Source organism: Microtus pennsylvanicus, chromosome 9 (genome assembly GCF_037038515.1).
Source record: "Microtus pennsylvanicus isolate mMicPen1 chromosome 9, mMicPen1.hap1, whole genome shotgun sequence".
Classification (NCBI taxonomy): domain Eukaryota; kingdom Metazoa; phylum Chordata; class Mammalia; order Rodentia; family Cricetidae; genus Microtus; species Microtus pennsylvanicus.
Window position 1 is genome coordinate 92,766,293 of NC_134587.1, and position 26,956 is coordinate 92,793,248.

Genomic DNA, 26,956 nt, shown 5'->3' on the forward strand with positions numbered 1-26,956 from the left:
AACCAAGAAACTTCAGTTAGTTGGTAGAAATAGACTTTAGTTTAGTATTTACTAAAATTTGAAAGGGGAAGGTATGTCAATGTGATAATATTTATTATTTAAATACTTATAAAAATTATATAAATTGACAATATCTATAAACCAATTAATAAAACATCTAATCTGCAGTCTTATTAAAAAGAGAAACTACTAAAGTTCTTTCTAGTTCTACAGTGAAGGATTTTAAATATTTTTAAAATTGGTTTTATACTTTTTGTTAGTTAGTGCTGGAATTTAAATATATATTTCCTTTTTTAAAATCTTTTATGTATGTGGGCCTATCTGTCTGAGTATATGCCACCTGTGTACAGTATTCATGGAGCCCAGAGGAAGGTGTTTGATCTCCTAGAACTGGGGATACAGGTGATTATGAGCTACCTTAAGATGGTGCTGTGTGCTCCCATCTTCTGGAAGAGCAACAAGAGACCTTAATCACTGAGCAATGTTTCCACCTTTGGCTGGAACATTCATAGTTTGTCATTTTAAAGAGAAATTGAATTGATATTTTATGGGAAAATGATTTGACAGGAAAATTATTTCAATATACTTGCATATGTCTGTGTGTTTTATAACCAAAGGCTATTTTTAAATACTTAGACATAATTTAGTATTATAATCATCTTTTGGCAGCAATAATAAATAGACTGAATTAATATTTGTTTTATTATTATTAGAAGTATTTAAGAAATAAATAAACCAAACTTGTTTTAGAGGCTTTCTTTAAATGTGGTTGGAAGATTTTATAATATATTAATAGAAATGTTGACGAGGCATTATGTAACTGACTAATGGGCTTTCTAATCAATTAACCATTAGGCAAAAATCCATAATAAACCAGACTATGTTAGTTAAACATTTTCCCCATAGATTATTCAGTACTTTGGTAAATGAAGTATTTAATTTAAGAAAGAAATTGCCCTTTGTTCTTTTCTATTTGTGAAAGGTTAAGGATGGTGAAGGAAAAAGGCAGGAGGAATGAATGTGCTACTTTTATTATCATTAGCTATTAAATTAAGATTTGTTCTTTGTATCTTGAAAGTAAGTAATACTTGATGGCATGCATCACTGACTTCAAACAAGTTATCTTTCAGTTATACTGACTGAAAGTATCTCATATTGTTTTCCATGTTTCAGAAAATATAGTATTGGAATATGCTAACCAAGTTCTTTTGGGGGGTATGAACATTGGAATGAGGGATGACGGGAAATTTTTTCTTGCATAAAATTAAACTGGCATGTTTTTCTCTAATGCTTGATCTGTATTCATCTCTCTAAAATAAATTAGAAGAATGGCTTGGGCTTGTAATTTCATTTGTTGGGACAAAATTCTAAAGTCAATTCTAGAATACATGTACAGAGTAATGATTAAAAATATACATCTTCAACATATTGTCTTAGTAAATTAACTACTTAGATACAGATTGTAAAATACATTTCAGATCAAATCAAATCACACAACTCTGAACTGGGATATATTCTTGTTTAGTTTTCTCCCAGAAAGGAGCAACACTCCTGGAAAAAGGAAATATAATTCTTTACAACTTTTAGGGATTTTTAGCAAAATTTTAATGTAAATACAGAGAGTAAATTAAACTTAGTTAACTAAGGACACATATGGCTTTGAATAATCAGTGATATCTTAGTTGCATTAAGGAAAATATGGGATATTTGCAAAGTATAATATGATTCACGAAGATAACATTAACATTCTCCATGAAAATTTTGATACAAAAATTACTATTTACAATTATGTGTGTCATGTTAACAAATCCTATTGTCAGTTGAAGATTTATGTGTAGTCTGATTATTGCAAGCTATTTGTTTTATTTAAGTAACAAAGACAGAAAAGAAATATTAGATTATTGTATATGTGACTCAAACTGTAGACAATCCCAAACACCAAAAGATTTACAAGTCATGCAGTGTTCACGGATAGTATTTTACTGTATAATGCCTTTCCTTCAAGATTTTCTTTTTCCTTATTTTGTTTAAGAGCTTTCCAGAAAACCAAATTCCTAAGAGGATTTCAAGATGCCAGTGGCTGGCAAAGCTGAGTGATATAAAGTCAAGAATCTTGAGGTCTGGGTTGGTAGAGGACTGTGGTGATGCCTCGGTGTCATTCATTCTAATTAATTAGTACACTAATGTTAAGTGGACAAAACACTGCTGTATGTCAAGACTTATCCATACTTAACTGTGAGGGCTTATTTTTAAAATCCTACATAAGAGCACTGTGGAGTAAAGAGAAAGGAAGTGACAGCAACGGTTTAATAGTGATTCAAATCCCATTCCCAACAATAATGTGCGGTTCTGCTTTGCTTCTGTTTGTATCATGCTGTTAACATTTTCCAACGAGAAAAACAGGGAGTCTATTCTGATTCCTTCATCTTTCAGCCTGATAATTTTTGTGTCCTTTTTCCTCGAAGTAGTCTCTCTAACTCATCCTTGTATTTCTTCTATTCTTACCATCCCAGACTGTGTCTTCGGTACTCAGCAGGATATATTTTAAAATTCTCATGTTTGATAGTCATAATACTTTTTATTTTTATCTCAGTTCTGAATTCCTTTGGTACATTTTGTACCTTTCAACTTCATTAACAACCTCTTGCATCCAATGCTTTGAATGACTCCTGAGTGCACAGATAATTTGAGAACAGTGACGCACACAATGTTTGTCTCACTTCTGATCAGATCTCTTCTCCGTTGCTGTATTGACAAATGTGTGGTTCCTAATTCACTTTGGTTTACCTTCCATTCTTTAGAAGACTAACCCTGTTCTCTTTTTCATGAATATCAGAAGTACATACAGAAAAACACTTAGATTTTTCAGTCCAATTGAATCATGAACTGCTCAATGAACCTTCAGAGACTTACCTATTATCACAAAAGGGTATTCTAACATGCCTCGGTTGGCAACTGGAGTCCTGCCTTCTTTACCTTCTCAGCCATCGTTCTTAAGCAGCTCTTGTTTTGCTTTCTACACATTGAGTTCATAGATCATTTATTCTTATAACCCATTATAAAAATGTTCTACAAAGAAAGAATGAAAATGTAGAAACTTCATGCTTACTGCTCTGTGTTCAAACAACAGCCATATCAGTCAAATTTCATGACTGAAAAACTGAGAAATGAAACTTTCCTACATGGACTCCATTGCCAATAGTGTCTGTCTCCAGCAATTGATGCAATTTCATTCTCTAGGATTTTGTGACAATTTTTGCAATATTGTTGAAAATCAGAATCCAAATGGCTTTGCCTTCTTTCCTTTGTGGTTATGTCACATTTTTTAATGTGAAATTATTATTTATTCAATGATTACTGATTTTTTTCATAGTTAAAATTTTTGTTCATGTGTTTACTATGAATTTACATTGGATATAATTCTTATTACTAAAAACAAGATACATGTTACTATCAAGTATACATGAACATTAAATATTACATAAACTTAATATACTCAACTATTTCTTTATGATCTCTTCCTTGTTGATAACTATAAAATTTAATTGTTAATTCTTTGCTCAAGTTTTTTATAGGTAAAATATAATATTATTCAACAAATATTAATTGAACACCATTTATGTATTTTTCATACCTAGTTTTCTGGTAAGCTATACCATTAAAGGATTCAGAATAAAAAAGATACTAAAAAGCTAAAATATCTTCTAGTTTCTGCAAAAAACAAAAAATTACAACATAGTTCTGTTACTACTTTCTTCAAAGTCTTTTCAACACTACTCTCAGCAAATGAGGAATCTTATTATTCAAATAAGTAAACAGAGAAATGCAAAAGCAATAAGTAAGACAGAGTTTCAAGAATATGGTGTGCTGTGGCTAGAGAGATGTCTTAGCCGTTAGAAACTCGTGTTATATTTGAAGAGGATCTGGATTCTATTCCCAGTACTCACATGGTGACTCACAACTTTTTGTAATTTCTGTTGCAGGGATCACGTGACTGCATAGATCTATCCACATACGTACAAAATATATCTTTTTAAAATGAATACAGTGTGCTATATTTAAACACTCTTTAAAAAGCACCGTGTGATGTAAAATTGAAGAAAAACAGGACAATACAATACAAGTCCAATAGAATGTAGTCCACAAATGGGATACTGGATGAAGTTTTAGTAAAAGCATGTAAGGAGTTAGGGAGTTAATCAGCTATCTCTAGGAAGAAGGCCTGCAACTGATCACCCAGCATGTAGGAATTCCTGAGGGTGCTCCTGTTCAGCAAGAACGTCATTGCAGTATATGAAGGGAGACAGAATGTGTAAAAAGGTGAGATCAGAGAGGTGATGAGGAAGAACATCCGAAGGGTTCCAAAGGACCACATAAAGATATTGATTTATGAAGAATAGCAAGTTGCATTTCAGGGAGTAAATCAATCACCCACTGCCCAGGCTTGTTTCTAATAGCATCTGACTCTCATTCTAGTTGAGTTTTATTGCCATGAGCATGAATTACTCACGATTAAATAGCACATTTCGTGAATATTATATTTATAATATGAGTTTTTCAATATTTGAATTTCAAACATACCAAGATCATTGTCCAGCACCTTGTGATATTCTTTTATTTTTCAATTTTATTGATTCTTTGTGGGTTTCATATCATGCATTTGGGTCCCACTTATCTCCCCATTCCCTCACATCCATCCTCTGTCCTTGCCAACCACTCCCCAAAGCAAAACCAAATTTAAAGTAAAAACCAAGAGTCAAACAAAATGAAGAAACAACGCGAGAGGGGTGGGGAGAAATCTTGTTATGGAAGAAGCTTTAGTGTGGCCCTTTGAGTCACACAGTTTACCCTTATGCCAGTCATCTTTACTTGCAAGTGTTCATTGCCACAGTTATTGGTCTGACTAGAGGGCTCTGCCTTCTGCTACACCACTGATAATGGGCTTTCACCACTGATAATGGGATTTCCTCTTGAATATCTTTATATTGTCCTACACTGTGAAGATCCTGCTGTTTTGGATCTACAGGTTCATCCCCTTCACCTTCTCCAACAGTTCATAGATGAGGTAGCTGTTGGAGTGCGCCAGCTCATAGCCCTGGTTCTGGACCTGGGTGGTAACTGGGTTGGTCAGCCTGCCAGATTTCCCTCATTATCACTACATGGATGAGCTCTCCAGCATCGCTTTGGCTAGCTCATCCAATGCAGCCTGCAGCAAGGAATGGGGGCATAATATTCTTTTTATTCATTAGCAGACTCGACATTTATAGTTAATATAGCTTTAAATATGAAAAGGCCAGCAGTCTTCACTATAGAAGAATATTCATTCTGGAAGATATTACATGAATATTTCATATTTATCTTAATTTAATTTTAAGATGATTAAAGTACAAGTTTTAAAGGTCAAATTCTGGGACTTTGGTTAAATACAATTTTCTAGCAAACTTTCTGTAACACACACATCAGCATCAATTAAAATTTGAAGAAAATGTATCTCTGATTAACTGGTTGCATCTGTGTAGTTTATCAAGTAATATTTGAGACTGGAGTCAGGATAATAAAAGAGAAAGGGATTCTGACAGTGGCCTTTGCTTCCACTGTTTTTCTGAGGTCAGCCACAGCACCCATATTCTTGAGCTGTGTGCTTACAATCACGAGAAGATCAAGGTCAGTTGTGTTCCATATTTCCCCTGAATTTTCTTGATTCTGTCCTGGTTGTGAAATACTTGAAATCCTGTAGTCTCTTATGTGAAAATAAAATATTCATACCTGTGGTGTGGGACAATTTTATATTCTGTTAATTATGTTTTAAATAAATGCTGATTGGCCAGTAGCCAGGCAGGAAGTATAGGTGGGACAACCAGACAGGAGGTAGAGGTGGGGCAATGAGAACAGGAGAATTCTGGGAAAGAGGAAGCCTTCCTCCCCAGTCCTGTCCAGACACCAAAGAAGCAGGATGTGACCTGCCCTGCTGAAAAATGTACTGAGCCATGTGGCTAACATATACTAGAATAATGGGGTAATATAGGTTATAAGAGCTAATATGAAGCCTGAGCTAATGGGCCAATCAGTTTATAACTAACATAGACGTTCTGTATGATTTTCTTTGGGACATATCGGCTATGGAAACTGGGCAGGACAGAAACCCCAACAAGCAGGTCCTCATGTAACATACCTGTCTGTGTATGTATGGGGGAAAAGCCATGAGGTCTCAACCCTACACAAAGAACTAATGGCAGCCAAGGAAGAATGAAAGCAAGAGAAATTGTCTTCTCTAGAGAAGAGCACAACAATTAGTCATCTGCTACCAAACAGTCAGCCCCCAAAACACATGTACAAATTACATTATGTAGACAAAGGAGGCTTTATTTCTACATTTAGAAATACATGCTTATATAAATATATATATATCTTATGTATATGTATATAATATTCATTATACACACAACACACACACACACACACACATACATATATATATATATATATATATCAACAATTAATAAAAAAAAGAGGCCATGAATTTGAAAAAGACCAGACGGGCATATGGAATGCTTGAAAGGGAAGAAATGGAAGGGGAAATGAGGTAATTATATCACATTTTCAAAAAAAAATCTAAATAATTTAAAAAGAAAAATTGAAAAATAAAAGAATTACCTGAGGCAAGACTTTCCAATTTTTTATGTACAAGAGCTCTAAAAAACATAAAACCAGGCCTATATCTTGTTTTTAATGGTGTATCTAAATTCAGTTTTTCTATTTAAAGTTTAAAACAGTAACAAAATGCTAGCTGTTGGGAAAGGCAAATATACAACACAATCTTGTTATTTTCTATGAGTTACTTTTATCTTAGCTCAGCAACAAATCATGGTTAAATGCAGTAACTACCTATTTTACATGGATCTATACTTTTAAGATTCAATTCAATTTCTGTGCTATCAATATATTTCCATTCCATTATAATCTGGGTTGACGTGTTGACCTTGATGGGCAGACATTTTGATGTTCCTTCCTACTTACAGGAAGCTACAGAGGGAACATCAACAAAACAAATGCTGAACGTTGTCCTTGCAGCTAGGTAGGGTTTCCATCTTCCTGAGCCACACTGTTTGAAATGATGCATATAAAAAGATGTGTAAAACATGGACCCTGGTCTCAGGCACTATCAATCAAACCAAACTATATCTCTTAGATGTAATAAGGAATGAATATCTTATTTAATATTTTTGCTTTGTTACATAGTCCATAGCCATTCTCCTGCCAGCTTTACAGCAATTCTTGTTAATACTTTGCCATCTCCAGAGGGGACTAGAGGGAGCTGAAAATAAGCTTTGTGTGTATTCATGAAATTCTGGGGATTAGTAACTCAAAATAAAAAGATCTATGTGGAGAGCAGGTTTTCATCCATAGGCTGAGCTCTCTTAAAGACGCACCCCGTGGTGAGCAGAATATAAAAACAGCTACAAGGCAGGCTCGGCTGTGCCATGTTCACAGGCTGTTTTGTAACACTCTCATCTCTCTAAACCTTCCCTTTTCATCCCATGGTGTCTTCAGGGCAGAAGGGATATGATCAAAAGAAGGAAACGACATCAAGCATTTGGGGTATGGGATAAATTATGGGTGAAATTGCAGCAATAAGAGAGCATGCATTTGTCTTTTGTGATCATAATACTGATTCAAATTGCAATAGAAGCAACAAAATGACAGTCTGAAGCTAGGCTCAGATAAAACCAACATTTCCTCCAAACCTTCAAAAAGATAATGTATTGAATGAATTTTAAAGAAGGAGGCATCTGGCAATAGAGCCTTTAATGAGCAAAGGGAAAGGGGTGCTTTGGAAAGAGAATAAGAACATTATTCTCTTGATTCAAAATGCAATTTAGCTTTTCAGAGGCTCTGAGAAAAGACAGTTTGCCACAGCACCTCTACCTTGAAGGGCTGCCGTCAGCCTCGCTCAGGTTCAAATAAACTGAGATTATTTTTAGGCTCTCTCAGACAGAGCTTCAGTAGGAGGGAAGGGGGCTTGCCTCTTAACACAAATTGTGGAAATTTGATTCTAATTGCCCTGAGCCAGTTATTATATCTGCAACCTAATGCTATCATAAAGCAACATAAACAATGGTCATCAGGTCAAATTTGTTTTATTTGCTATGTATTTGAAGTAACGTTTCGATATAAGAAATACTTGAAAATATAGCCTACATTTTTTGCCTGGTAGCCAGTTTTGATACACTGTAATAAATAACTAGGAAAGAAAATTTTAACTTTCTGCTTCCTTAAAAAAGGTAGTCTTTTAAATTTGGAAGAAATGTGAAAGTTCAAAAATTCCAATATCCATTAAAAACATAATTGAGAAAAAATAATTAGATCTGTGAATATTACAGTGAATTAATTCCCTGTGCTATGTTAAAGAACAATCTCTCTACAAGGAACATGCATTTAAAAGGCATTCCATATTTTTAAATTCAAATTTTCTTTTCACAGCTTTTATGCATGGTTGGGAATTATTTTCTTGCTGTTTAAACCACTAAGATTCAAAATTTATATTTTTATATTTAGGAATAGCTTCACATTATTCAGTGATATATTAACCATACTCCAATTTTTAAACTTATTTACATTTCACCACTTAATGGAATATATTAATCTATAGTTCTTATTTTGCATGTTAAGAGTAGATTTTGGTAGAAAACTGGTCCATGGATATCTCTCTCTCTCTCTCTCTCTCTCTCTCTCTCTCTCTCTCTCTCTCTCTCTCTCTCTCTCTCATCTTTCTCTGTGTTGTGTTATGTGGCTTGAACAATAACCAAGTTTGGTTTTAAGAATATAAAAATTCTCTTGGGGTTAGTTTTAATTTTTTATGCTTTTTTTCACTGTTTGAAAGTAATCATAATGGACCTCAGAGTTCAGAGTAGAGCACTCTAACAGCAATCCTGAGTGTCTGAGTCCCATGTACAGAACCACATGATGGGAAAACAGAACCCACTTCCTCGTTGTTCTCAGACCTCCACACTCGTACAGCATTGCGTTTATAATACACATATATACAAACACACATATTAATCAATGCAATTTATTACATAAATGTAATAAAAACTACAGTAACAATATAAAATAGAAATCAAGATATTGGTTCCTGTTCACATTTTTTACTCGTCATACTGAAAATAGTTCACAATTATAGCAGCTTAGTGATGTATACAGGCAAATTTAACCTTATTATTACTATTATTATGTCCTTATTGTTGTTCTTTCAAAGGGTTTCTCTGTATAGCCTGGTTGTCCTAACACTTGCTATACAGACCAAGCTGGACTCATGAAATAGTCCAGATATCAGCATAAAATATTTAGACTTTATAGAGGATCATTATAGGTTCTGCCAAGTTTCTAAGTTTCATTGCAAAACATATATTTAAAAGACTATTAAATAATCATCAATTGCTTTAATTTATCATGTATATGTAAATATGTGGAAACTAAATTTAAATCTACTACTTCTCTACTATATTATAAAATTTTTTTCAAAGAAACAATTTATAAATCTAGGGAGGCTCACCGTTAGTAACAGTACCATTGAACAAAATTTGTAACATAGAATTTAATTTGTATTAGCAAATAATAGGTTATAAGATACATTCTTATTATGAGACATCTACCTTATTACCAAGAAGACAAGTCTTCTGCTAGACATTTATGTAGTAGAATGTTTTATATGGTTCCTGGACCTGAATTGGTGCCATGTGGGATCAGCCAAAGGACAGCCATTTTTGCACATGTATCTGAGTCCAAGAGACTTATCCCCTAGGTAGCACAATAATCTGCAGCAATATTTACTACTGGATTTCAGACTCATGTAAAATTCTATTGACTACTAATAAATATCTGGTGGTAGTAATTTTTTTTAGGTAAAAAGAAAAGCTATCTCTTAAATTAGTTGTCTTAAGAGGCAATTTTTTTTTTGTTTTCGTTGTTAGATTTTTCTCTTGCAGAATTTAAGTGTTCTAAGTTTTCAGGTCCTTTGTAGATGCTCTTCTGCTGCCGTGATGTACAGTTTTGTGTTTTATTTTGAGTTTTGTTCAGAGTCATACTAAAAATCTTCTCTATGGTATAATTACCAAAGCAGAAAGCGAATGTATCCAAAGCAGGTTGAAAAATGAGTCTTATCTCCGACTTTTTTCTCCTATAAGTTTAAGATAATGGCATATTACAAGAAAGCTATTAAATTATCTCTTTAGCAAATCTGACTAATTATACAAATTAGGTTATTTTAAGTAAATATAAGGAATAAAAACTAGTGTTTTAACTAAAGAGCCACTGCCAAAGTTTCTCATCTTTGGTTCCAAAGTAAGACAATGTCAGGATTCTGCAGAGGGGACAGATTTGGTGCGATTATCTTTAAAATAAAATTTCCAATTAGTTTATTCAATAAATATTAATTGATTACTTATTATATACTTGATATTAGAATAGGAATTAAGCATAAAGAAATTGACACCATAGAAATTACTGACATCATAGCTTTACAAATCAATAAGCAAAATAAGTAATATATTGAATGATGAGTGTTGTGTAGAAAAAGCAAGTAGAGTTTCATGTTTTTTCTTTCAAATTTAACTTTATTGATTTTTTTTTTGTGGATTTCACATCATGCATCTCAATCCCCCTCATCTCTTTTGCCTTTTCCCATCTGTCCTTTGCCCTTGCAATCCCCCATCCAAGAGAAAACAAAATAAAGTTTAGAAGAAAAAAAAATATTGCATCATAAAAGTTGTGGTGTGACACACTGAGTCACACAGTTTTTACCCTTTGGTCCGTACAACTTGCTTGCAAGTCTTCATTGCAATGAGTCATTGATCCAGGTCTGAGACCTCTGGTTTCTGCTATACAATCAATACTGGGCCTTCTCTGCTGCTACTCTACTTGGACATCTTGTTGTTGTCCTATGTCATGGAGATCCTGCAAGTTTGGGTCTGCACGACCGACCCCTACATGTACTCCAGCAGTTCATAGATGAGGTGACTATTGAGATGGGCCAACTCGTGATATTTGGGTGGTTGAAGTGTCGGCCAGCCCACCAGCTCTCCCTCGTCTTCCCGACCAGGGTAAAGTCTCTGGTACCAACCTGACTAGACCACTCTATGAAGAAATAAGCAAAGGGTAGGGGGCGGTTCTTCTATTCTTATGTCCTCTGGACCAGCTCACCTAGAACTATAGCAGCTGGGTCGGCTCTAATGTGTTGCCCAGGCGAGGTGCAGGTACTACCCTGCTGTGTGCTGCTGCTAGTGAGATAGGGACATGTCCACAGGGACAGCTCTCCCATCCACCACAAGTATGTGTGTGGGGAGGGAGGAGTCTCTCCCCTGCCCATGCTACCATATAGCAGATGAGGGGCTGGGTCTATATCTCTCATTCTTTCGTTCTCCAGGCAACCTGTTCTCCAGTCAACAGGGTCAGCTCTGCTGAGATTCATGGGCTGTTCTCCCTAGTGTTGCCGCTAGCTATGGGCAGGGCCAACTCTGTGCAGCCTATCCTCTTGGCCTTTGGTGGTAATAGCAGCTACTGAAATCAAAACAGACCATGGGCGCAGAAGGGCCACAGACATGGGCCTTGGCTGCAACCCAGATCCAGATATCATTACGGGCCCAGGTGGCAAGCAGGCCACCGGTCTCAGTCCACTTCTCACTGCCTTCTCTTCTTCGGATCAGTCTCTCTCCACAGGGCACGAACCATTCTGTCTGTCTCTCTCTTCCTTATTGTACCATGTATTCGTTCTCGTAATAAAGCCCGACTGCCCAGTACCACCAGGCACTGGTTGCGCTGTGTTTTCTCCTCCCAAGCCCAAGGCAGAGATCCCTGGGTGGGCTTGTGGATCTTGGTCTCCTGCTCAGTCTTTATCTAGAGTTTGGGTTTAAATGGGATAAACTCACATCAGATTAAAGAGAACCGCACACTCAAGTCATCTCTTGCATACAGTATTGGAGTCATGCTGTTTAGGCTTCTCAGAGTTGAGAGGCTCAGACAAATACCTGTGTCTCCTTTGACAATAATATGTGGCTGAGATGTGCTCTGTCCTTCCCCAGGCTCAGTCTTTAAGCAGATGAGAAGCTGTGCTTTCTCTTACTCTGTTGTAATTCATCTCATCTATCTCACCATATTGGAAGAGCAACGACTACCCTTTTGTTTGGAAGGACTACAGAAAGCAGAAAGGCCTCAGACTTGCCCCACATGCTAGCTCTGTTTTCATGTTTGGGGTGAAGATTGCCATGCTCATCCAGCTTAACCTACTACATTCAATGGCTCAAAGTCTGAGCACCCCCTATCCACAATGGTATGCAGAGAAAGCAGACCTGCTGAGTTCACTAAACCCAAAAAATATGAGACGATAATAAACTGATTGTTTTTAGATAAAACATATTAACAGAATTTGTGAGGCAGTGGACATTGCAACAAAAGAGCAAGTATACAAGTGCATGGACGAACAAATGAACGGATGAGCAATAAATGCCTGGAGGTCAAGAGAGAGCAAGCCGTGCAGTTTGGGTGGTTTAGCGCAAGAATCAATTCATTGCAGGAGCAGATGAGAATTCTGATTGGATCTCCAGATACCATGTAAATAAGCAATCTGTGGTCCATGAAAACCGTACATGTGTTTGGAAGTCAGACCAGAGTTAATGTGCTCCAAACATTATTCTTCCCAAAACATCTTTTGTTTGGTTGCTGTTCTTCAGATTCTGAAACATGTCTCCACCTGACTGTTCCTTTACCCGGGGGGCTTATTTATCACAGCTAGAAGTGTATGGTGCTAATCATTAATGAAGCAATTAGCTTTCTGCCTTGAGGAAACAAGCTCATTAATCAAAACATTTTTGCTAAGTCACTTTGACCAGTACAGAATGTTCCACAATTTGAATATAATTGTAACAAACTATCTGTAGCTTAAATAGTGACAGTATTACCAAATAAAAAGAAAGTGCTTTCTAAAAAAAATCACAGTAAACATACTTTGAAATACATTTCAGTATTTACTCTCAATAATCATTTAGCTATCATATAGCTCATATGGGGCTGGAAATTTCCCAAGTCAATGTAGCGGCAGCCTTGACCATGTTTCTGTGACATAGAAGGTGTTCACAGAGAATTCAGCGGTGTCATTAGTTGTATGTTGCATGCTGTATATTCCAATGGACTACTTTTTAAATTTCTCACAGTGAAATTTGTTTAACGTCTCATTATTGACAAGCATTGCAAGTTCATGACAATGAATGCTATCATATACAATGTTTCACTATGTTCATAGCTGCCACATCTGTACATCAGAATTTATCTAGTTAAAACACTAGATAAAAATCTTGAGATCACAATAAAAGGGAATCTGGGATCTCTTAGCTATGGTATAATTTCTGGTGGTTTTGGTAGATAACTACAAAGTTAAGAGGACAAAAGAAAACCTCCAAATTTAGAAGATCATTTTCTAGATTTTTTTATTAGAAAGTAGTTTAAATACAGTATTATAGCAATGACTAAACTATTTAAAATCCAAACTTGTCATTGGAGTATGCTATTTTCTTCATATTATGTACAAACATGGTATCGTGAAATATCCACAAGGAAGATTACTTGTACATGGGTTTAAGACAATAGAAAGTCTTTATTAGCCAGCCAGTCTTTATTAGTCTGCCATACCACATGCAATCCTGAAGCTTTCTGTCTCAAATCATGGTGAGCTTTTAAGCCAAAACAAACAAACGAACAAAAATACATCCTGGGTTGACATACCTCAGCTATCACAAACAGCCAGAAGCAGAATTGCAGAAGCTAAAAAGCAAGGTTAGTATATTTACAGACTTACCCAGAACTATAGGCTTTTCTGTATTAGGTCTTTGCTTCATTTTGGTTGTTGCCTTTGTGTTGGGTTCCAAGGCCTAGATAGTACTTTCAACATGGAGTCGGTTGTGCAGAGGTATGGAAGCTGGTTACGACTGTAATGGCAGACCACAGATTTCTTCATATGCTCACTTCTGTTTTTGTGATGTAAGGAAAGCAATATTTTTAAAAATGTTAATAAAGACAATATTTTTGAATTCTTAATTACTTGATACATAACCTAATACATTGCAAAACATGGATTATGGCCCATACTAACAATTAATAAAATGACAATCATTTCACTTGTAAATATCTTTCATAAGTTTAATTTTGAACTATTATTGTTTATATTTCAATTGTTTTATACTTTATAAATTTTAAGCCTACTGTCAGTGGATCTGATTTGCTAAATAATGTCACAAGATCGCATATTAAATAATACATATTTTGATATGATGTTTTTTGAAGTTTCTGAAAAAGCATTAAATAATTTTTAAGTTTTTGTCTCATCAATATGTAGGAACAAGTAATTCCCAAGTCATAGTTTTAATAAATTCTACATAAAAAGCATATAGAGCTAATAGGCACTCAAGAAAACTTTCTTTGACTCTTAAAGTAGTGACTGTCTCCCTGATGACCAGGTATAGAACAGGGGTGCGCGTATGAAATAAGCTTAGCACAGATAAGTTCTGTTCATTGTTCCTGCACTCCTATCCAGGGGATACATTTCCATATATAACATGATAGCAGATAATCGGATGGACTCTACTCCCTTAAACTTTCCACAATAGATTCGAAGGCTAAATTGGAAACTGAGGTGACCTTTCTAAAAAGAGCTGAAGAATGTGAAAGCACATTTATTAATATTTTGCCTTGAGCTGATAATATTTCATTTCTTTTTTTCTAAAGATGATGCTGAAGCTGATGCCCTTATTGATTACTGAGATTTGTCTAACACCCGAAATGATTTATGGAGTCTTCCTTTGGAAATTTGAAGAATCTTTGAAGCAGCACAATCCAGCAGCAGGCTTCAAGATCTTCTAGGTTTTAGCGTGCTGCCCAGAAGCTCTAATGTTACCTTCCAACCACTGGGCAGGCAACCAGCCAAGGGAACTTTAGTGAGTTCTGCCTAGCTGGAGGCTTAGACTCTCAACTGCTAGGAAACTCTTTTGTACTCACAGTTTTATGATATTCCGACCTCTTTTTTAACGCTTGATATTGATAGACCCCCCCATTTGCTAATGAATGTTGATCTTTGTCCTTACATCTTCCAAAGTGTTTTCTTTCCAATTTCCGTCTTTGACTTGGTGTTCTACCATAGGTCTTCTTTCTTTGCCTTTTAATCATCTATTAAAGGGAAGAATTTTGTTATGATGTTTTATTTAATATAACTTCACATCTTTTTATATTTTATAGACTTAATTTCATTTAGTCTTTCCCTGGCCTTATTATTAAAGTATGATATCAATATTTCAATGCTCATGATCTGTCTTCTCTGTCTAAATTTTCTTCAGACTTCTCATAATCTCACAAATACTGTTTTAACAACTTGTTCGTTGTATGTCTCCCACATGTTTATTATTGATTTTGTCCTGTTCTGCCTCTCCAGCAATTAGCATAATCCCTGGCATCTCTATAATGATTCAATAATTATATAATTAATGTACTAAGAACAAGAAATTCAATAATATGACACTTAATGGATTAATGAAAATAATAGTGCTCAATAAAATGTTAAGGTGAGAATTTCAGCTATACATTAAAAAATCCGCATGCCAGATGTTTTTTCAATAATAAAAGTTTAATTTGGAGGAATTAGACAAGGCTGGTAACAGAAAAGTAGCAAAGAAGCATAAACTGATTTTATATATGATATAAAAGCATGTTACAGAATTCAATACGAAAGAGACCTATTTAAATAAATAAGCCAACATTAAGTTAGTATTACAACATGTTTTCTCCCTTAGCCTCCAAAACACAAAATGGTGCTTTTCTCTTCACACATCACAGATTTTGGCTAACAGAGGACAGCAAGAATTAAAAATGAGAAGGCACAGATGTTAAAGTTCTCATAGATGCTGTGATTATCATCAAAATCATCCAACATTGCAAAAGAATTCTTAGACTCTAGAAAATATTTTAACGTTTGTTTTTCTGAGGTAAATATGAAAATCACAACCCAAGTCTACCGAATAAGTATATGTAATCAAATGGTTTCGAACATGCATATGGCAAAGCAGGTGAGCAGTAAATGGCACACATGAGGGAAATGAATATGTTGGAGCAGTTTTCTCTACCACAAATCAAGACAGAGATGTGATGTGGTAATAAATGTGGTGTGATGATGTATGATGTGATTGAGATATGGTGGGTATTGACACAGAGAGAGAATGACTCGTTTAGGAGACTAGATGGCCCATAAGCCAAAACAGCTCTCTGCCTAGCTGATCATGACTGAGGTAGGATTTATTAATACAGAAAGAATCATCTCCTTAGTAAGTGATACTGAAAAAAAATCAGTGAGTAAAATTTTAGTGATTTGTCAGCCTCACTTTCCAATTTATTTTCTAAAACTCATAACTCTGCTGGTCTCTCCATACTGCTGTCTGGGGTACTTTTTTTCTTGTTCATTTAGCTTCCTGTTTTTCACTTTGGGAAACAGTTTGGGGAGTTAATTGTAGGCAAAGATTGTGCTTATTTGTCAATATTTAAGTAGAGACAAGTGCATTATATACTGCACGGAAAGATAAACACACAGCTTTTGAAAACAGCCGTAACAAGAGAGCTTCTGCTTCCCTTGCAAAATTACATTGGAAGAAATCGGTTTTGTACCCTCACTAAATAGTGGGCAAAATGTTGAAGACACGGCTTTGTGATTCTTTCAGTATTCGTCTTCATCTTAAACCTGACAACAAGACATTACTTCACTTGAGAGGCTACACCCAGAAAAAAGACCTAATAAATGCCTCTGTGTGTACCTGCGGCTATAGCAAGCAAATTCCCCGTCAATATCCGAACCTTAGCTTTATTCGAGAATTAAACGGTCCTCCTCTCATAATCTACACTGTTGAAAATATAGGAAACCATCATTACTGCCTTTATCGAGATCTTTCTCAAGAAATCTATGTCCTCCCGGACCAGAACTCTTCTTACTATGCCTTATTAATATTCATTTAATAGAGTGTTTTTGCACTTTCGGTTCAGAAAAAACACACGATGATGGGGGACAGCAGAATCCTCAGCCTGCAAGGGTGATTATTGGGAGTGCATCCTGGCCCAGGGGCGCTGTTGCCATGGAGACGCTACTGATCTGCCAAGGCTGTTTCTCACTGTGGGTGGAAAGAAGCTCCCCTGCCAGCAACTATGTGGGATTCTGGCAGCTGGAGAGAATGTTGAAATGATGTGCTGCTTCTCCATATGTGAGTTCAAAGAGACTTCTTTAAATGCAGCAGGCAACTCTGCTCAGACTCAGAAAGAATGGGTTTGATTAGGATGTAGTCCATTACAAGCATAATATGTTCCCAATGAGACACTTAAGGATTTTCATTTGAACAAAAATTTGACAGAGGGTCAACACTTAAATTAAATTTTTCTACCCAGACCATGCAGAAACGAAAACTTAGAGCAAAGGTAACATAATTCTGAATAATTTTTATGGCAATGTTTAAATGGAAAGAAAGGATATATTTTAGTATCTTATTGGAGACCTGAAACTAATTTGGAAATGTGTAATAACTCAGAATTATTAACTCTAGCTTTCTCTAGTATTATAACTTACCTTATAGGTTTCTAAATTTGAAAACAAATAGTAAGTTAAATTTGCAAATAATGCTTCCATCTATGAACACATGATTTCTTCTTGGGCAGATGGAACCTGGCACAGAAGCTAATGTTGATCGTATACAGCTCTGTAGGCAAAATGTGACCTAAGTACAAACTACCTCCACACTGGCCATTTTGGTGATAATTTTTATGGTTTTTTAATTTTATCTGCTCTTCAGTAACTCTGATGTCATATTTTATTCACCTGTAAATTCTGTGTTCTAGGATAAAGTAAAGGTGATGGTATTCTGAATTTAGAATCATCTCCCTATGTTTGAACTTACAATCAGGTGATTGTGCTGAGCATGATAATTTGGTTTTGACATTTCAAATGTCTGTAATAGGATCTTTCCTTGATGCCACCAAATGAGAAGTGGAACAGGGAAGAACCACAAAACTGGGACTTGAAGTCATTGGGACTATTTGATAAACTTGACAAATTAGGAGAATCTTTTTCTTCCCCTGTTTTTCGGTTGGTTTGGATTTTTTTGTGTTTGTTTGTTTGTTTTTCTGTGTAGCTTTGGAGCCTGTCCTGGAACTAGCTCTTGTAGATGAGGCAGGCCTTGAACTCACAGAAATCTGCCTGCTTCTGTCTCCCAAGTGCTGGGATTAAATGCATGCGCCACCGCCAACCAGTTTGAATCCTTGCTTTTTAATGCCATTGTAATTTGTTTCCCCCATTAATTTCAAATAATAAGTGAGTTGGGAATGATAGAATATCAAAATAAAGTATTTTAATTTTTTTTCTGACACCCTGTTAGTCTCTGCCCAAAACTGGGCTCAATGACATTCACATACTACACACACTGGTCTCAACCATCTGTTGGTGAATTTTTTTCTACTATATGAAGTTTCAAGCTGTTCTAACCTTTTCCTCTTCCCCACATTGTGCGCGTGCGTGTGTGTGTGTGTGCGTGTGTACGAAAACTTCAGAAAATGATTTTGCTATTAAAGAAAGAGCAAAAAAAAAAAACTGGCGAGGTACTCAGGCTCCTAATTAATCTTCTGAGGGAGTTGATATAGGCTGTAATTCTCAAGACCTGTTTAATGAGCAATATCAAAATAACAGACTAGTTCATTCTCCAAATATAAAGTCAATTCATACAGCAACTTTTAAATTTCATGTTTTATATGTTATTACATATAAATATAGATATAGATTCATAAAGACCAAGGATCTGTAACCAAAAACTAATGCAATTTGAAAGCCAAAACATACTCAAGTATGTAAATTTTTCAGCCATGATATGGTGCTGCAGTATAAAGTCCCACAATTAACCTCTATGAAGGGACATAATAGGAATGAAGACCTATTAAAATATTATATAATTACCTTAAGGCCAAGTACATAAAGTATATATGCAAATTTATTTTATGTTGGGAAATCAATTTCATCCTCAAGCTATTTGTTTATATGCTGATATCCCAAAGTTAAAAAAAAACAGCCTGTTAAATCCAAAGCACTTCTAACCTCAAGCACACCAAATTAGAGATGTTCAACCTTTAAATGCCTTCTACGTAAAGCATGCTTAGCTTTCGCTATGACTGACTTAATTAGAATAATCACAATCCACTTAAATTCTTACTTATTACTTATTTCTGGAGAAAAAGGAAGCATAATCAATAACGTAAAGAGATTTCTTATTCAAATGGTATTGAGCTTAGAATTTTCAAATGGAGTGATGGTGAATCTCGGGACTGGAGATATGTGTGGCAGGGCAGGTGTAAAGCTGAACATATGAGATCATCTCGGATCCTTGCTAAGCTTCAAATACCAAGTCTGAGGAGGGCTTGGCACATAGTGTCTCACCAATACTTCACACTACCAACATAACCACTTCAAACCTTCTAGTTAATTTAATTGAACATATATGGAATTTACCAGGAAAAGGTTGGCATTGCATTTAAGCATAAGCAAATTTGTTTTGTGATATATTAGATTAAATGCTCAAAACTCTCTTTCAAATGAGGCATCAGTGATGAAGTTCAAAAACTAAAAGTGCTTGTTATGGTCAAAGAGTTTTTGACAACCATATGAAAGAATAATAATAGTATCAGCTGTAACACAATCCTAATTAATCTTATTAATCAAAACTCTGAGTCAGATATCAAGGGTGAATGCAGAAAGATCAGGGAAGGAAGCAGCAGCCACTAAAGAGACTTCTTACCTCAAACCGAATTGGGCAAGATCCTGTCTCTACAAATTTTCAGACAGAGTGCACTGAGATCCTGCCTTCACCCACCTTATCTTCCTGTCTGCACCTCCCTAGTGCTGGGATTAAAGGCTTAAAATACCACTTCAGAGCTCTGCTCCTTTTTTAGATTGATTCAGTCTCCTATAGCTGTAGCCCAGGGTGGCATTGAACTCATGATCTTTCTGCTTCATCCTTTCGAGTACTGGGATGAAAGGTGTGTGCCACCATTGCCTGGCCTCTATGGTTAATTAGTTCCTAGTTCCACCCTCTCCGATTAACAGGCAAGTTCTTTTTGTCAGAAGCAAAATAACAATGCAAATGAATCAAGTCATACAATAACAGCTTACACGTGTGAAGCAAGCACTGAACATTTATATCTCACAGGTATTGTTTTACATATTGGCTCATTTAATCATTACAAGAACAGTATGGGACTGTGTGCTTATTTTCACCATTTTTTCAAGATAATATCAAAAGGATGAATCTGCCTGTTTTCTGTTTCTTTTTTATTGATTTTTATTGAGCTCTACATTTTTCTCTGCTCCCCTCTCTGACTCTCCCTTTCTATTCAACCCTCCTCCAATTTCCCCATGCTCCCAATTTACTCAGGAGATTTTGCCTTTTTTTTTTTTTACTTCCCATCTAGATTAGATCTATGTATGTCTCTCTTAAGGTCCTCATTGTTGTCTAGGTTCTTTGGGATTGTGATTTGTGGGCTGGTTTTCTTTGCTTTATGTTTAAAAAACCACTTATGAGTGAATACATGTGATAATGGTCTTTCTGTGTCTGGGTTATGTTACTCAAAATAAAAAGGAACACTTCTCTATTGCTAGTGGGAATACAAGCTAGTACAGCCCCTTTGGATGTTAGTGTGGTGATTTCTTAGAAAATTAGGAAACAACCTTCCTTAAGACCCAGTAATACCACTTTTGGTATACATCCAAAGGATGCTCAATCGTGCCACAAGGACATGTGCTCAATTAGGTTCATGGAAGCATTGTTTGTCATAGCCGGAATCTGGAAACAACTTAAATGCTTCTCAACAGAAGAGTGGATAAGGAAAATGTGGTACATTTACACAATGGAGTACTACACAGCAGAAAAAAATAACATCTTGAATTTTGCAGGAGAATGGATGAAGCTGTTTTCTATTTTCTACTGTGTTCATGTTTTCTGAAAATAGAGAAGAAAGAAAATCAGACAGTATATGAATACATCCCAAATATTTAAGGAAATTAAAGATGAATTCTGAGTTCATATATGTGTGTTCTTTATACAGTGCCTCATAGGAAAATATATTTGTAGATTCAAATACTGTCTGATTTTATTTTTCTCTATTTTCAGAATCTGTAGATCAAAATTTAGCTAGTTAGGTTTACAACTGAACACTTCAGGTTTGAAATAATTATCTGAAAAAATACAAATTGTTCAAAGAAATAGATATTACTTAAGTAAAATAAAAAGTGAAATATGAGACAAATGACCACAAAGCAGAATGCTATGCCTGTTGTGTACTGGTTTAGAGTGAGAGTCTGGTTAGAAAAGAAGGGCTTCAGTTGGGTTAGAAGTAACGGGTGTGATCACAGCTCTGTAAGCATCCATGTGGCTCTGAGTATGGTTGTAAGAATGGACCTCATCTTTACTCTTTCGAGCTCCCTCAAGGACTTGATTTAAAGTGATTGACCCAGGATCATGTATCAGTGCCAACACTACTTCTTATACTGTTGAGGTCATAGAAATATTTTTTCACTAAGATGAATAATTAACCCGAATTTTCGCCTTTTCTTCTGTTGCTTTTCTATAGGGTGCTTTGAGTGCTGTATCAAATGCCTGGGAGGTATTCCCTATGCTTCTCTGATCGCCACCATCCTGCTGTATGCGGGCGTTGCCCTGTTCTGTGGCTGCGGTCATGAAGCCCTTTCTGGAACCGTCAACATTCTGCAGACCTACTTTGAGATGGCACGGACTGCTGGAGACACCCTGGATGTTTTCACCATGTGAGTCAGCCTTTATGTCCACATTTTGTAGAGAGCTTATGTTTTCTGCATTGCATTCCTCTTTCTTTTTTTCTAAATTAAGAGGTGTCTATCTGAGTATGGTGATGATGAATGAAAAATAATTCATGAGACAAACATGGCTCTGAAAAGCATTGATCTGTCGACCAGTCCCAGGCACTTTGCATAGAATATGAGGCCAAATTAACAGAGGTTTACCCTAGACTCTGACTTGAATTAAATTACCAAAAAGCAGGGAATTTTTGCCTTGCTCTTCAAATGTGGGCATAGACTCCCCCCCAAAAATGGTGAAAAGACAGATGACAGAGGCAAGCACCCATCTAGACTTTGATGTTAATCCTAGAAAATTCATAAAATTCTAAGGAGAATCAGATGCTTCACAATTTTAACTCAGCCATGCATATATTACCTTCCTTAGAAAGTAAGGTACTTTAGAAAATATTGTTAGAGGCTTTTGTAAGACAGAAATTACATATTAAAAAGTTTTTCTCTGAAAATGTCAATTACATTTTTGATCCCCTAAAATATAAACTACTAGGATTATAAAATCTTGATGATGTAGAAATAATATTTTTGTAAATATAATTTTAGCAGTCTGGAAGTGAAAGTTTTTAGTCCTGACATCAATCTTTTATTAAACTTATAGAGAATAAGTACTTAGTATTAATTTACAATAAGTTGTTAATTCTTGCCATCTGTTGGGCTATTTCATAATCATAGACATAAATACCATATTTATTATGAAATTTTTATTTAAAATATGAACTCTCTGCCCCTAAAACCACTCACGTTTTTAGCTTTTAAATTACTTGCATTTACTTTCATGTATTTCATGCTGCTTGGCTTTATGTGTTTGAAATTTTCTTTTTAATTTTTGTCTTTCTAAAATAATCAGTTTTTTTTTATCCACATTTTCTGGGATCAGATTGTTAATACTTTCAAATCTTAATGGTTATCTAGTTAGCTATGAAACCATTGCTTTTTACTCAGATCCTTCCAGATAAATAATCAAGCACAATTCGGATTGATCCAAGCTTGTTCCTATGATCTTGGTGCCCTTAGAAACTTTTTAGTAGAAGAAAATGATCTTACAACTACAAAATCAAACGTATGCAACATTATGGGCCAAGTGTGGTATCACACACCTTTAATCCCAGCACTTGAAAGGCAAAAGCAGACTGATCTTTTTGAGTTCCAGACCAACTTGGTTTACATACCAAGTTCCAGGGTTATATAAAAGACTCTGTCTCAAAAAACAGTATATAATATGGCTAAATTTCTTTATTCTCCATAAACTAAAAAAAAACATTGTTTTCAGCAATCATTTTAATAAGTTGCATCTTTTGATTAATTAAAGTTAATCATTCTCTGTGAAAAAGAAGAAAATGGGGTTGCACATTGCTGTTACATAATGAAACCACAATTCTCTACTCTCAGAGGCAAAGGTTATGTTCTTCGAAAACAGGAAAGAGCAGAAATTTTAAGGAAAAGATATTTAGCTTTTATGTTTATCTGAAATATTTGAAGATTTTAAACACTGATAACTTCTAAGCAGTGAGAACTGAAAGAGTATAAATGAAGCCTATAGCCCTTCCACCAACATCAACTAGAAGAGGTTATTGCTGAAGCCGTGAGATGTCTGCGCATGTGGTGCAGCTACTCATTTTGCTGGGGCAGAGAGAAGAGCACATTCAAATCCCACCTGGGCTGCAGAGTAAGTTCAATGCCAGCCCAGGAAAACTAGCATAAGTCTCTCTCAACATTGAAAGCACAAATAGACTGGAGTAGAGCTCAGTGGTTGAATACTGTAATGCTTATATTGCATGCATGATGGCATCATCTAATATATATGAGGTCCGATTCCATAGGACCTGAAAGAAGTAGAAAATAATTAAAAACTACAGTCCTTAAGTCTGAAGATTCAATGTCCCCCAAAACTTGCAAATGAATGCATATTAACAGATTAAAATTTGTCAGTTTCATATTATAATATTAATATTAAATGCACAAATCACTGTGCATTTAAGTGGATAATAAGTATGCATTTCCATACCTTATTGCCATAGAGTTTTAAAGTAGCAAGCACATAAAACCAAAACTTGATAGCTATCAGCACCTTAGATTTAAGTTTTCAGGAGAACCTATTTCCATTTAGAAAAAAATCAAGTTGACTGCCAAGGAAGGCTTCATATGGGTTCCAAAAGTAGATTAAACCTGATTGTGTTCCTAGAAAGGGATGGAATAGGAAGAAACAGCAGAAGGAAATAAACAAAGCTCACAATGAGACAACTAAAGCTCATATGATTTCAGATGCCGTGGTCAGCTTGCCGTATCACTGACATATCACTAATCAAAAGAACTGACAATCTTACAAGGCACTTACCAAATCTTTGGGTATAGCAGTGGCATTTTGGAGAGATGTAAGATGTCATTAATTAAACCTTTCAAATGCTTTTCTTCTTTTCTCTGTATTTCATTCAATTCAAAGGGTTTGCCTGTGCTGCAGGAACTCACTCTGTAGATCAGGCCGGCTTCAAACTGACAAAGATCTGCCTGCTTCTGCCTCTAGAATACTGGTATTAAAGGCATGTACCACCACCACCAGGCTCAATCCAGATGTTTTAAAACAAAACATCTTAAATCAGTTCAGCTTTAGGGAAAGGGTCCTCAGATTATAAGCACATTTTCAAAAAGATGTCAAACTGGATTTTGTTTTGGAACTGGCCTCTTTCCGGTCCAGTTCACTTTAAGTTGCCATAACAAACACCGCAACTACCAGCAACTTGGGGAAGGAAAGGGTTTATTTGTCTTACAGATTAAAGTCCATCATGTAGGAAAGCCAAGAGAGAAACCAAAATAAAGTCAATTACCTAATAATTAATTAATTTCCAGAATCACTTTTATTTATTACTCATACTCATCCTATGAAACATAATTTCAAAATCCCACTGGTCTATGAGGGAGTAATAGATCATGCCTTAATTCCAGGACTCAAGAAACAGAAGTAGACTGATTTCTATGAATTCCAGGACAACCTGGTCTACTTAGTGAGTTTCAGGACAGCCAGAGCTACATAGTAAGACCCTGTCTTGGAGAAATTAAAGAAGAAAAGAAAAGAAGAGAAGAGAAAAGAAAAGAAAAAATCCAACTGGGTTATTGCTAGTTAGTTCCGGAGAGTTTTAGTAAGATGATTTCATGGATATATTTTAATGTGATAAAACTGACATTTTCTTTTCAGCTATATCTTAGCATAGCTGGACAAAATATGTTCTCACTGTTCATTATTTTAAGCTACCACAGATGTCCTTGAATCCACAGCTTCTCTATATTTAGTCTGCATTCAAACTGCTTTATTCAGTTATAGCACATGAAGATTGTAAGGAGCCATAAGTCTAATAAATGACTATGTATATTAAAAATTATAAAGTTACATGCTTGATGTTTAGACAAGAAACTTGCAAATTCCATAGATCTCTGCAGAAGCTCTGGGGATAATATCTGTGGGAGTTTTGAAAGGGGAATTTAGAAAAAAACTTTAGATTATATATCTTTATAATTTCACATATATTCTGCTATATAAGAAATTAAATGAATGAGCAATAAAGTATGTTTGTAGTAGGAAGAATAGTATATTGATGGGGGTTCAAATTATTTCCCTTCTCATAGTTCAAAATCATTTAAATTCATTCTATAGGCCTCATGGAGCTTCCAAGTGGATTAAATCCCACTCCTTGAAACAAAAAAGAGGATGTTTGTACTATCAAACTCTTAGCGTGGTGAAAAAGAACTAATAAATTCATAAATTATGTAAAGATTGTAAGGTTGTGAAGATCACCTTCACCAGGGCTGCCTTCCAAGGAACGGAATAGTAAAGAAGATACAGAATGCAGAATAAGAACTATAAGGCACTGGGGAGCGAATGTGAGGTATATACATGATTTGTATTGCTTATAAATATTTTCTTTGAAAAGAATGTGTAGAAGAATTATCATAGAGAAAGCATGTGTCCAATTTTAGTGATTTACAAATTCTTATTTTATCCATATATTGTCTCCTACTTAAAAGGGAGAAGAAGCCTGTTTAATTAGAAAGTAAGCTAAAAGATAAAGGTAAAAAGATTTCTGAATAATTTCCACCTGTGTTCCTCAGGATCCAAGGAGTTGCTCTCTTCTTTATCCTTATATTCATTTATTCTCTCTCTCTCTCTCTCTCTCTCTCTCTCTCTCTCTCTCTCTCTCTCCCTCCCTCCCTCCCTCCCTCCCTCCCTCTCTCCCTCCTCCCCCCTCTCTTTCCCTGCCCAGTTCCTGTACTAGCTTACTCCCAAAATAACCACACCAAACTGTATTCATTTTAACACTGCCTGGCCCATTAGTTCTAGCCTCTTATTGGCTAATTCTCACATCTTGATTAAGCCATTTCTATTAATCTGTATTGCCACTTCACTGTGGCTTACCAGGATGAGTCTAACGAGCATCCATCTGTCTCAGGCAGGAGAATCATGGCATCTGCCTGACTCTGCTTTCTTCCTCCCACAATTCTGTTCTGTCTTTCCCACCTATCTATGTTCTGACCTATCAGGCCAAGCAGTTTTTGTTATTAATTAACCAATGAAAGCAACAGATAGATAGAAGACCCTACTACATCATTTTCCATTACTGCTCTCCTTCCCATCTTCTTTCTTCCCTCTACATTTTCCTCCTTTTCTCCCTTATTTCTCTCCCAACTCCCTAAATACATACAAGTTTCTAAACAAAATCCGGACTAAAGACTAAATCTAAGTCTTTAATCTAAGACTAAAGAGCAATTATGTAGCTGTGAAACATTACCATTGTGTTTTACTAGTTGCCTTCTAGGCATGAAATTTTACTTTTCAGAGGTAAGTCTGCAGTTGGTTTCTTTCTTCTGCATTGTGTTTCAGGCATGTAATCACGAATAATGTCATTGGTATGTTCTACATTCTAACTTCTCAGTTAATGATAAGCAGTTTTGTCATGGTCCAGTCAATGTGGTAGATCCTTCAAAGAAAGAAGAGGATGAATTTCTAATAGTTTTAAATCTATT

General features: G+C 35.5%; 1 protein-coding gene across 2 annotated transcripts in view; it reads left to right on the plus strand.

Annotated features, from left to right (window-relative positions):
- Positions 1 to 26,956, plus strand: part of Gpm6a (glycoprotein M6A) — a 232,514-nt gene that overhangs the window by 185,549 nt on the left and 20,009 nt on the right. For both annotated transcript variants that reach the window (XM_075986786.1, XM_075986784.1), the window contains exon 2: positions 21,685 to 21,877. In XM_075986786.1, the coding sequence (XP_075842901.1) occupies positions 21,685 to 21,877 (193 nt within the window). The remainder of the gene's footprint in view (positions 1 to 21,684; positions 21,878 to 26,956) is intronic.